This window comes from Somniosus microcephalus, chromosome 30 (assembly GCF_052327205.1).
Source record: "Somniosus microcephalus isolate GS21.2 chromosome 30, FLI_Smic_1.0, whole genome shotgun sequence".
In the NCBI taxonomy this organism is placed as follows: domain Eukaryota; kingdom Metazoa; phylum Chordata; class Chondrichthyes; order Squaliformes; family Somniosidae; genus Somniosus; species Somniosus microcephalus.
In genome coordinates, this window is record NC_141016.1 from 10,186,370 (window position 1) to 10,198,794 (window position 12,425).

The 12,425-nt window shown below is 52.2% G+C and overlaps 2 protein-coding genes across 3 annotated transcripts in view; both read left to right on the top strand.

The window, feature by feature from the left end:
* LOC147097912 (netrin receptor UNC5D-like) overlaps window positions 1-12,425 on the top strand; it is a 743,147-nt gene that overhangs the window by 208,510 nt on the left and 522,212 nt on the right. The window lies entirely within an intron of this gene.
* On the top strand, window positions 3,623-8,934 carry LOC147097914 (uncharacterized). The gene is made up of 2 exons (XM_085970979.1): window positions 3,623-7,468; window positions 7,628-8,934. Exons 1-2 carry the CDS (start codon window positions 7,078-7,080, stop codon window positions 8,680-8,682), a joined length of 1,446 nt encoding a protein of 481 aa, XP_085827105.1. The 5' UTR covers window positions 3,623-7,077; the 3' UTR covers window positions 8,683-8,934.

A 12,425-nucleotide genomic window follows, 5' to 3' on the forward strand; every position in this document is an offset into this window, starting at 1 on the left:
GGCAGTTTTTAGCCTAATTCCTATTTTCATTCTTGAAGTGTGGGATTCCCGACGGCTCCAAACCACGCCAAGTTAGCGAGGCGGGCCATCGGGCTGAAGGGCTTGGAGGGGTCAAGAGGTCCGGTGTTCAGGTGAGTGATGGGTGCATGAGTGCAGAGGTAAGTGTGTTTGGTGTGCGTAAAGTGTTTAAAGAAGTTTTACTTACCTTTACAGCCTTCCTTCCTTCAGGTCTCGGGAGTCCCTCACCTCACCGGCACAGAAAGCAGAATGGCCGCGAGCTGTCAATATCTGCAGTGTACTGGCTGTGCTAGACGTGCTCCTATCTAGTTATCCAGCAAGTTAAACACTCTATTCAAAATAATTCTTCTGAAGCCGTTTGCTGTTTTGAAGCTTTACTTGAACAAATTTGTGAAACTGTAAACAAAGACAAAGTATGTTTTGTACATAAGCTGAGTACTATACATTCGATATTACATAAGATATAAACATATTTACAACAGTAGAATAGACTAATTGTATAACTAACTAACATTTGGACTAACTTCTATAACTATCAAATATTAACCTTTTATAAACATAGTATTATCAAAATATTACTCTGACAACGTTGCTATTATGCTAAGGAACAAAGATACTCACAGATATTGTGCTTGGCCTAACATATGAAATCAGATTACATTGGATTGTAAATGGAACCTCTCATGGTAGATTCTCCATTATTCAAGTCAGGCTCTTCCTAGCAAAACTGCTTCCTGGGGTCAACAGGAAGAAAGGTAGGAAGGTCAAATGACCTCTCACAGGAAGAAAGGAACAAAGGTCAAATGACCTCACACAGGAAGAAAGATCAGATGACCTTTCCAGCATACAAACTGTTAACACAATAACCACCACCAGAGGGTGCTATCTGCACACATAAAATGTTCATTGGTCCAGAACACTCCCCGTCTGGGGTCGTTAACGACTCCACATAGTCCGAACTCTACTTGTCACTGGATTCCTCTGGCGACAAAAGAAGAACCACCTCGGAGACGGTCCGTCGGTGTCGATGATAGGATGCAGCTTCCGTAGACTGCTGTGGGGGGGTAGGTTGCGTTCTGCTACGCACAGTTCCAACCTGGGTATGGTGAGGTCTGGCTGGGGCGCCAACTTGCCTCTATCAAAGACGAAGCCAATTTTGCTTTGTCCTTCTTGAGTGGTGACCTTCAGATAAGCCACACTTGCAATGGCCTTAGCGGATGCGTCTGCAAAGACACAAAGCTCTTTGAATTGGGCATTTAAGGGAGAGAAAGACGAATAGCAGCGAGGTATTCGGATCTCCTGTAAGTCTTGGAGTGAGTCTCTCCATCTGTCCCACTCTGCTTCCATCTCTTCAGGGAGAGGTGAATCCCACTCTTCAGCGCGTGTGGAGAGTTCCCTGAGGAGCAGCCTGCCTTGTATGGTGACAGGGGCTAAGAAGCCGAGAGGGTCGTATCGGCTGTTGACTGTAGAGAGCACTCCTCTACGTGTGAAGGGTTTCTTGGCGTCTAGGACTTGGAATGTGAACGTGTCTGTTGCTATGTTCCATGACACCCCTAGGCTACGCTGTAGGGGGAGGTCATCAGTGAAGAGGTCTAGGTCCTTGACGTCCTTAGCACGATCTTCAGGGGGGAATGCCTCCATCACTGCTGGTCTGTTAGAGCTATCTTATGCAGCCTGAGGTTGGATAGTGCAAATAGTTCCTGGGCTCGTCCGAGGGTACTGATGGCCTCTGCTTCGGTCGGGAATGACTTCAGTGCGTCGTCGACATAGAACTCTCGTTCGACGAACCCTCTCACATCACTGCCAAAGTCGTCGTCTTCTTCCTTGGCAGCCCTCCTTAGTCCGTATATGGCGACAGCAGGGGATGGGCTATTCCCAAAGACATGGACACGCATTCTGTAGTCCACAATGTCTCTATTAGGGTCATTGTCCCGATACCACAGGAAGCGGAGGAAGTCTCTGTGGTCTTCTCTCACCACGAAGCAATGAAACATGTGCTGGATATCGGCAGTGATGGCGACGGGCTCTTTCCTGAATCTCATGAGTACCCCCAAGAGGCTGTTGTTAAGATCGGGCCCTGTGAGGAGTACGTCGTTGAGAGAGACTCCCTGAAATGGTGCACTGGAGTCAAACACCATGCGGATCTGTCTACTGCATGGGGTAAGGTAGCTTGGACGACCATTCTCCAAGATGGAAGTCTTGAGTGTGCTCACCTGAGATGGCTTGTTCTCTAGTGTGCGACGTCCTACAGGGTACACATTAACGAGGCATATCTTGGAGCATGCTCTTGCGCTCACTCCTTCTCCACACACCTCGGTGCACCTGGATGTAATCTCTGGACCAGCAGCTCCCTCTCTCTCCCCGCCATGCTCTGATGCTGGAGGAGGCGTCTCTGACTTCCAAGGAGCTGGGCCTGGGTGTAGTGCTGAAACGTGCCGATCACTTTCACATTCAGTGCATTTTGCATCCACCTTGCAGTTCTTGGCGAGATGGCTCGTGGACGAGCAGCACCTGAAACATAGAGTTCTCTTTAAGATATTGTTTCCGATCTTCCAGGGACATCTCCCTGAAGCCTCTGTACTTCTTTAAAGGATGGGGCTTGTTGTGGATAGGGCATTGTTTGCTCATATCCTCAGGTTTCTTCTGAATCTTTGTGTGCTCAGTTGAGGACACTTGCATTCTGTGGACAGATATTGGTGTCTTTCCATGTCTGTCGAACTTGTCTCTTCTGGCAAGTGCTGGGTGGGAGGAGAAGAAGTTGAAGCTAGGGTCGTTCCTGGCTTTGGCTTCTTTACGGATGAATTTAACGAACGCAGAGAATGGTGGGAACGCCACGTTGTGCTTTAGCTTGAACTTTGATCCAAACGTTATCCACTTCTCCTGCAGGTTAAATGGAAGCTTCTCAATGATGGGACTTACCCCTCTGGAAGTGTCTAAGTACGATAGACCGGGTAGGTAGCCATCCTGCTTTGCGGCTTCGAGTTCCGACAGCAGATCTCCAAGGTCGCGGAGCTTCTGGGGTTCCTTACTCGTCAACCTCGGAAAGTTCTCCAACCTGTCAAAGAGAGCCCTTTCAATGGCTTCGGGCGAGCCGTAGCTTTCTCCCAGCCTCACCCAAGCCTTCTTCAACCCCTCTGGCAGCTGCCCCACATTGGCCGCTTTTATCCTGCAGGCCTGTCCGGCGGACTCTGGGCCGAGCCATTTGATAAGGAGGCCGAGCTCTTCTCCTGCCGATAGGTCTAAGCCCGATATGGCATCGTGGAAGCAGGACTTCCAAGCCCGATAATTCTCCGGCCTGTCATCAAACTTGATTAACCCCGAAGTCACCAGCTGGGTGCATGCAAGGTATTTGGCGAGGTCGTAGGTGCTGGGACCTGTGCCAGGGTTGCCTTGGCTGGGGGCTCTGTTGGGGGTCTCAAGGAACCGAGAGGGGATTTGCCTCTGACTTTCTCTATTCGGCGTCCTATTCCTTTGCACCGTGTCTTCCGTTCTGCTGGGGGAGACTCTGCGGCTTGAGGCACGCCGTCTGCTTTGACCTTGGTTGGCAACTTGTGGCATGTTATACGAAGTGTTTGCGTCTGTAGAAATGTGCGGGCCTCCATCCCTTTCTCCTGTAAACTGTATGTCGGCATGGCCGCTCACGTAATCTATGGTGCGCTGTCGTGGACTCTGCCACGAAACGGGAATTAAAGGTTTGTAAGCTGACTCGGGATCAGCTCCCTCTAAAATTGCCTCGAATACTTGTGTCTCGGCTAATGCAGCATCTATCTCTTTTTGTTGCTGCAGAGCCTCTAATGTGGCTTGGAGTCGGGCCTGTTCAGCCTGGCATTCCACTTGGTGATGGGCCTGTTCCGCTTGGAATTCAGCTTGGAGTCAGGCCTGTTCTGCTTGGAGCCGGGCCTGTTCTGCTTGGGGTTCAGCTTGGAGACGGGCCTGTCTTACTTTTATTTCTATTTCACTGTCCGTATGCGCAGCTCTGGCTTGAGCTGCTACTAGCTTAGCCCGTGCTTTGGCGATGGCTATGCTTACTCTAGAACCACCCGATCACCGTGAACCAACTTGCGATCTGTAGTAACCGGAGCTTATAGACCGATTGTCACGTTCTACAGTTTCGTCTGCCTGTTTAAGGTCTTCTACTTGCTGCAAAGCATTTTCATTATTATCTTCTGACATGTTGATGTGAGGTAGATGTGCTCTACGAGGTTAAGGCTTACTCTGGGTTCCTCCTGCTCCGCTCTTCACAGCTAGCCGTATTGCTATCTTTTCTCTGATATCTTTTCACTGATATCTTTTCACTGTACTGGCCGTGCTAGACATGCTCCTATCTAGTTATCCAGCAAGTTAAACACGCTATTCAAAATAATTCTTCTGAAGCCGTTTGCTGTTTTGAAGCTTTACTTGAACAAATTTGTGAAACTGTAAACAAAGACAAAGTATGTTTTGTACATAAACTGAGTACTATACATTCGATATTACATAAGATATAAACATATTTACAACAGTAGAATAGACTAATTGTATAACTAACTAACATTTGGACTAACTTCTATAACTATCAAATATTAACCTTTTACAAACATAGTATTATCAAAATATTACTCTGACAACGTTGCTATTATGCTAAGGAACAAAGATACTCACAGATATTGCGCTTGGCCTAACATATGAAATCAGATTACATTGGATTGTAAATGGAACCTCTCATGGCAGATTCTCCATTACTCAAGTCAGGTTCTTCCTAGCAAAACTGCTTCCTGGGGTCAACAGGAGGAAAGGTAGGAAGGTCAAATGACCTCTCACAGGAAGAAAGGAACAAAGGTCAAATGACCTCACACAGGAAGAAAGATCAGATGACCTTTCCAGCATACAAACTGTTAACACAATAACCACCACCAGAGGGTGCTATCTGCACACATAAAATGTTCATTGGTCCAGAACATGCAGCATTCTGCTTTCTGTTCCAGAGAGATCTCTAAATCACCCTGAGAGGAAGGAATTAACTTGGAGTACAGATTGTCAGTGTTTGACAGCTTCAAACAGCTGTGAAACGCTGATATTTCATCTGTCAAAAGGTCTTGACAGATGAAATGTCAATCTGTGACGTCACCTGTTGCCGGGTGGCCCTTAATTGGCCTGCTGAGCCTGCTGGGCGGGCTCAACAAGGTCAATCAAGCGAAAATCACGTGGGTTGGCTACAACTCGATGGAGGTGGGACTACAACCCTGAAAGTTGTAGTCCCGCCTCCTACCCGCCGCCTTAATGAAAATCCAGCCCATAGCCTCCATCATCCCTGTGCTCCCATACCCCAAGACCACCCACCCACTTCTGCCACTCCTTAACACCCTCCCCCCTCCACTTCCAATCCAAAAGCCCCACCATCACTCCAACACCGAGGATTCCCCTTCCCACTGCTCCGAATCCCACCAACCCCTCAACAACAACTTGCATTTATGTAGTGTCTTTAACATAATAAAACGTCCCAAGGCACTTCACAGGGGCGCTATCAGACAAAATTTGACTCCGAGCCACATAAGGAGATATTAGGACAGATGCTGCTTAACTATACCTCTCGACCAGCCTCCCAACACAACTAAAACTACATCAACACTGCTCCCAATTGTCAGAACTTCTGTGGCTCCAGCTACCTGCACGCTGTAGCATCTTCCCTGCAACCTTCCTCTTGTAAAGCATAAAACTCACTACATCACTTTGTAGTCAGCTGTGGCTCAGCGGGTAGCACTCTCACCTCTGAGTCAAGTCCCACTCCAGAGATTTGAGCACAAAAATCTAGGCTGACACTCCCAGTGCAGTGCTGAGGGAGTGCCGCACTGTCGGAGGTGCCGTCTTTCAGATAAGACATTAAACCGAGGCCCCGTCTGCTCTCTCAGGTGGACGTAAAAGATCCCCTGGCACTATTTCGAAGAAGAGCAGGGGAGTTCTCCCCGGTGTCCTGGGCCAATATTTATCCCTCAACCAACATCACTGAAACAGATGATCTGGTCATTATCACATTGCTGTTTGTGGGAGCTTGCTGTGCGCATTTTTGGCTGCAGCCTTTCCCACATTACAACAGTGACTACACTTCAAAAGTACTTCATTGGCTGTGAAGCGCTTTGGGATGTCCGGTGGTCGTGAAAGGCGCTATAGAAATGCAAGTCTTTCTTTAAGCCAACATACAATTTCCATGAAAAGATGGACATAATTGGAACCCAAAAATGCTCCCGTGATACTTTAATGAAAATATATCATTTTACCTATTCAATTACCATAGAGCAGTGGTTCTGATAATATATGGGCCTAGAATTTCAGTATAGCCAGTTTTGGGGCGCTAACCTTAGCGCCCGCCCGAAGTTAGCGCCCGCCCCAAAGTAGCACCCCGTTGCCGGAAATTCAGTGGCTTCGCCCTAAGAGGTTGTTGGAGCGCTAAAAGAGGCGTTCCACTACTATCTTTAGGCGCTAAGCCGGCGGTCCAGAGGGATAGCGCCCAGGCGGGGCGCAGCGCGGGTGCGGTCATTTTTTGACTGACAGCAGACCCCGTGGCGCCGACCAGCTCTTAAAGGGGGAAGGGACGAATTGGTCTGCTGCCACGCCCTGCACACTGCAGCCTTGCAAAGAGGCCTCAACACTGCTGCTCAGCCCCAGGGAGTCATGGCAACGCCAGAGAAGGCCCGTGAGCGTGCCCTGCGCTTCTCAGAGGGTGATCTGGACATAATGGTCACAGCTCTGGAGCAGAGGCGCAGGATCTTGTTCCCAGAGAGTGGGAGGAATCCGAACCACCACGACTACACCAGAGCCTGGAAGCAGATCGCCCAGAGGGTGACATTCACCGGTGATGCCCCCAGGACCCACAAACGATGTCGTAAAAAATACAACGACCTGACCAGGATTGTCAGGGTGAGTACCCTTTCCAGTCTCCTCCTCATTCTTGCATGTACACCTGACATGATGGGCAAAGGGAGCTGAAAGTCCTAATGGCCAGCCCTCAGCCAGCAGCATTGGGACAGTCATGAGCATCAATTGGCCATTCTGCACTCTACACTCTGGCCCAGCTATTCCACCATGGGAGGCAGTGCACACGACATCAGGGCTACATTCTTGCCAAGCTATTCCACCATGGGAGGCAGTGCACACTACATCAGGGCTACACTCTGGCCAAGCTATTCCACCATGGGAGGCAGTGCACACTACATCAGGGCTACACTCTGGCCAAGCTATTCCACCATGGGAGGCAGTGCACACTACATCAGGGCTACACTGCGCACTTACAGCCCGTCCTTTCTCTTGCAGGCTAAAGTTGCGTATAATCGCCAGGCCCGTGCCAGGGCCAGGGGAGGCCGCGCAAAGCTGCAGAAGCTCACTCGGCTGGAGGAGCGCGTGTGTGTGCTCATGGGAGCCCGTCTGATCGTGCGCACAGCGTGCGGAGTAGCCGACCCTCCACTGCCCGGCAATGGTAAGGACCTCGCCTTTTGGCCCTCTCGCGTCGCACTTGCGCATCCGAGCTACCTCCTTTGCCACTGTCCCACCAATGCGCTGAATGCCACCAGTCCTAACTCCCTCGCTGACGCCGTCTCCTCACTCTGAAGCTACTCTTGTGCATTCCTGCTTTCAGCTGGTGACGACCAGGACCCTGAAGCTGCCAGTGACAGCCCCTTCGAGCAGGAGGAGGAGGAGGAGGAGGAGGAGGAGGAGCAAGCCGGACCATCGGGGGAACACTCAGGTCCCGCCGGAGAGGACGAAAGGCTTGACACGTCCTCACTGGACGAGTGCCTGGAGGAACTGTCGCAGGGGAATGCAGCTTCTGGGACCAGTGGCGTCCAGCCACCCAGGAGCCGTGCGCGTGGCCCGTGGCCTTCCCCCCAAAGGGGGGAAGGATCAGAGGGGAGTGCTGCTGATCGGCACACTCGCCGCCACCAACGTGGCAAGGTTCCCCTAGTTCGGCCCCCTCCTCCCCAGCGGGAGAGTCGCGACTCCAGTCCGGACACCTTCACCTCGGAGGAGGTGCGGAAGCTGGATAAGATGGCCGAGGATTCGGACCGGCGCCACACGGAGCTCATGAGCGTGGTGGGGCGCATGCCTGAGACCATTGAGTCGCTGGCGACCAGTTTGCGCGAGTTCGGGGCAGCAACTGCCGCGAGTGGCCGCATGCTGACTGATGCCGTCAAGACCCTGGCGGGTGTGATGCGGGCGCACACCAGGACAACAGGGGCACTCACTGCTGCCACACGCGCTGTCTCAGGCAGGCATCGCCAGGGCAGCCGCCGCGCTGGAGCATCCCAGCGAGCCACCCCTCGGCTGATTGTTGCGGATCCTGCAGTGCGGGCCCGGCTGAGTGCCAGCGCGCCACAGCACCAGCCAGCCCATCCCAGACGCCAGCTGGCCCACATTGCGCCATCCGTCGCCGCCATTCCCCCACTGGGGCGTCAAGGGCAAGCGGCTGGAGCTGATGTTGGCCAGGCTCAGGTGCGCCACTCAGCAGACGGCCCCTCGAGGCCCAAAGGCCGTGTAGGCCGCCCCCCAGCGGCATCTGGCGGAAGGACATCTGAGCCTCAGGCGCCTTCCCCCAGCCTCGCAGCAGCCACTGGGCAGAGCTTGCGAAGGAGCAGCAGGCCGGGCAGGGGAGGCAAAAGGCTGGGCAAGGTCTCGCCCTCGCGGGCCACTCAGTAGAGGGTGTGGCCAGCTTTCGTTTTATATGGCGGTGGCCATCTTTCTTTTGCCCATGGTTGTTTGGTTCGTGGGCTTTTTTTTTGCGTTAGGCCGAGATTGAGGCCCGGGTTGTACAAATGTGGAGTGACTCCTCCCCAGTTTGTGGGAGTGAGTCGTTTGTTGGGCTTTTTGTTGGGCCCGTTGATTGTTTTTTGGGGATTCATGTGGGAAGGGGTTTTCATTTTTGTGTAATAAAAATTTATCTTTATTCATGCAGTCTCCATGGTTGTTCTTCTTAGTGTTTGTTGGCTTCGCCGGCTGAGGGCTTGCGGAGTGGCTCCATTCATCTTCCCTCATGGCCCCAAGGCATTCCCTGACAGGGGGCTTAGAAGTACCATGTAATAAGTTGGCGTCGTGCGGCCCTTGGCCCTGGTCGCTCCCTCCTGGGAACGTACTCCTGCTCCTCCTCCTGCTCCTCCTGCTCCTCCTCCTGAGGTGCTGCTCCAACGTCAGGTGGCAGTGCCTGAGTCCTGCGGATAGCCAGGTTGTGTAGCATGCAGCAAACTACCACAAATTGGGAGACCCGGTCCGGCGAATACTGCAGAGCTCCTCCGGAGTGACCAAGGCAGCGGAACCGCTGCTTGAGGACCCCAATAGTTTGCTCGATGATGTTGCGGGTGGTTTGATGGCTCTCGTTGTAGGCCTCTTCAGCAGCGGTCCTGGGCGCGCGGAGCGGGGTCATGAGCCAGGTACACAAAGGATAGCCTTTGTCCCCGAGTAGCCATCCTCTTGGGGGAGGCTGTGCCTCGAACATGTCATGCACAGTACTCTGCCGCAGGATAAAGGCATCGTGGCTGCTGCCTGGGAAGCTGGCATTGACAGCCATGATGCGCTGCTTGTGGTCACACACCAGCTGCACATTCAGAGAATGGTAGCCCTTCCTGTTGCGATACTGCTCGCCATGCTCCAGAGGGGCCCGCAAAGCCACATGCGTACAGTCAATGGCGCCCTGCACCAAGGGGAAGTCCCCGAGTCTGGCAAATCCCAATGCGCGCTGATGCTGGCTCTCCAGGGCCATGGGGAAGGAGATGAATTGGCTTCTCCTTCTGAACAGTGCTTCGGTCACCTGGCGGATGCAGCGATGCGCGCCGTACTGGGAGGTGTTTGCTATGTCCCCAGCAGCGGATTGGAAGGAGCCGGTGGCATAGAAGTTCAATGCCACCGTCACCTTCACTTCCACCGACAGAGACGTCCTGCACCTGAGCTTTGGCCGCAGATCTCTGCGAAGCAGGTGGCAGATCTCTGCAATCGCCTCCTTTCGGAATCGGAGCCTTCTAACACATCGCGCGGCACTCATGTTTAGGTAGGAGCGCTGCTGGCGGTATAGCCTGACTGGGTAAGGCCTACGTGGCCGACGCCTGTAGCCCCCTCTGCCTCTAGCCAGGGCTGCCCCTCTCACAATGCGTCTGCGAGCCCTACGGACATGGCGCTGCAGCTCCGCGTTGGCACCCCATGCAACCCCCATCAAATCCTGGCAAACACTCAAATTTCCAAAAGGCCACTTGCAGCGCTCTGGCCTGAGTCCAAAAATACCTGAGCTGTTGCTGCTTGAAACCAGTTAGCTATCCTCCTTGTTGTGTGTCCAGAAATGCGTTGCACTAGAGTGTTTGCTGAAAAATGGCTGGCCTTTATACTGGAGGGCACGTCCCCTTTAATTTGCGCCCCCCGGGGCCTGCGCTGGTTGTGTTGCGTTCCTTTTTTCAAACGCTCCGGCCGCCAGCCGCACAATGGGGCGGTGCGACTGAAGTTTGGAATCGGGGCGGCCAAAGGGCGTTGCACGAGGATGTGACGTCATTTTCTGCGCGCGCATCCGGGCGGGCGCTAAACTTTGCGCCGGCGCTAACGGCCAACTTAATGTGGGGCGAGGCGCAAACTGCGCTGCACCCGGGCGCTACACGCATAGCGCCTGGAAATCACTTCTCTTAAGGCGCTAACTGCTGGCGCAAGCAACTGAAAATCTAGCCCATGGTGTGTTACAGTGCAGATGGCAGCATAGTGTCTGACTCACTGCGCGCAGTGCCACAGGAGATCTGCATTTGTGTGAGTGTTTGTGGGTGTGTGTACGTGCTAAGCTACATACACATCCCGGCAACAACAGTTAGCCCACACTTGGCCTCGGGATGTGGTTAGTTGGCCCACTTCCTTAGGTGGCTGCACCTGAACAGTTGCATCGAAGGGACAGGCCAGGTTAGCGGCGAAACATTCGAGCCGTACTCCACGCCCCATAATGTCTGTGAACAGCATAAGGGTATCAGGGGTCTGGGAGCAAAGGCGGGTAAATGGAGCTGAGGTACCGATCATCCATGATCTAACAGAATGGCGGAATAGGCTCGAGGGGCTGAATGGTCTACCCTAACAGTGCCACGGGAGATCAGCTTGTTTCTGTATAAACTGATTGCAATAAAAAAAAATGAATCATACAATAATTCGAACGCAAAATGCAAACTTAACGCTAAATCAAATGATCAAAATCTACCAGCATAACCCTCTGTTCCCTTCTCCCTCATATGCTTGTCCAGCCTCCCCTTAAATGCATCGATACTATTCTCTTCAACCACTCCCTGTGCTAGCGAGTTCCACATTCTCACCATGCTCTGGGTGACATGAATCTTGTCATTCATGTGAAAATAACTTAGGAAATAATACTGGGCGGCCTGCTGGTGGCGCTGTCCAGGGAGAGTATAAATACTCGGGCATGGGCCCAGCTGGCTCAGGACATTCTTTAACGGGAACTAGTGAAGGACCCAACTAGACCTCCATGTTGTAAAACAGTTGATTAAAGCTTTGTTTAATGCTTAGACCAAGTGCCTAGTAGTTTTCTTACGTCACTGGGTAAAGAAGTTTCTTCTGAATTCCCTATTGGATTTCTTGGTGACTATCTTATATTGATGGCCTCTAGTTATGCTCTTCCCCCACAAGTGGAAACATGGGGGGTGATTTTCATTCAGAAGTTAAGATGCGGCCAATCCACGCGATTTTGACTTGATTGACCTTGTTGAGCCCGCCCAGCGGGCTCAGCAAGCCAATTAAGGGCCACCCGGCAACAGGTGACGTCACAGACTGAAATTTCATCTGTCAAGAGGTTTTGACAGATGAAATATCAGTGTTTCACAGCTGTTTGAAGCTGTCAAACACTGACAGTCTTACTTCTAACCTGAGTCCTTCTACACAGACTCAGTTAGAAATCTCACCGGCACAGAAAGCTGCAGGCTGTCACTTTTGACAGATCGCAGCCATTCTGCTTTCTGTGCCAGTTAGATGATGGACTCCTGAAACCTCGAGGAAGGAAGGCTGTAAAGGTAAGTACAGGTAATTTTAACTTAGTTACACACTTTACACACACCAAACACACTTACCTTTGCACTCATGCAGCCATCACTCACCTGAACACCGACATCTCGACCCCTCCGAGTCCTTCAACCCGACGGCCCGACTCCTCTAACTTGGCGTGGTTTGGAGCCGTCGGGAATCCCACACTTCAAGCTTTAAAATAGGGATTAGGCTAAAAACTGCCTGTTAACTACCTGTTAACAGGCAGTTAATTGACACTAATCCCTTCCCGCCTCAGGTAGGCGGGTTCCAGTGCGGGGCGGGTACCCGCCTCCTTTGAAACTTACATGGAGGCGGGTTGGGGGCGGGATGGTGTCGGGACCCCTGAATTCGGGACTTTAACCCCCCGCAGGCCTCCAATCCCGACTCCACGG

Coding starts and splice junctions, on each gene's coding strand:
- LOC147097914 (XM_085970979.1), top strand. CDS start 7,078: ATGGGAGGCAGTGCACACGACATCAGGGCTACATTCTTGCCAAGCTAT. Junction 7,469..7,627: donor CCCTCCACTGCCCGGCAATG/GTAAGGACCTCG, acceptor TCCTGCTTTCAG/CTGGTGACGACCAGGACCCT.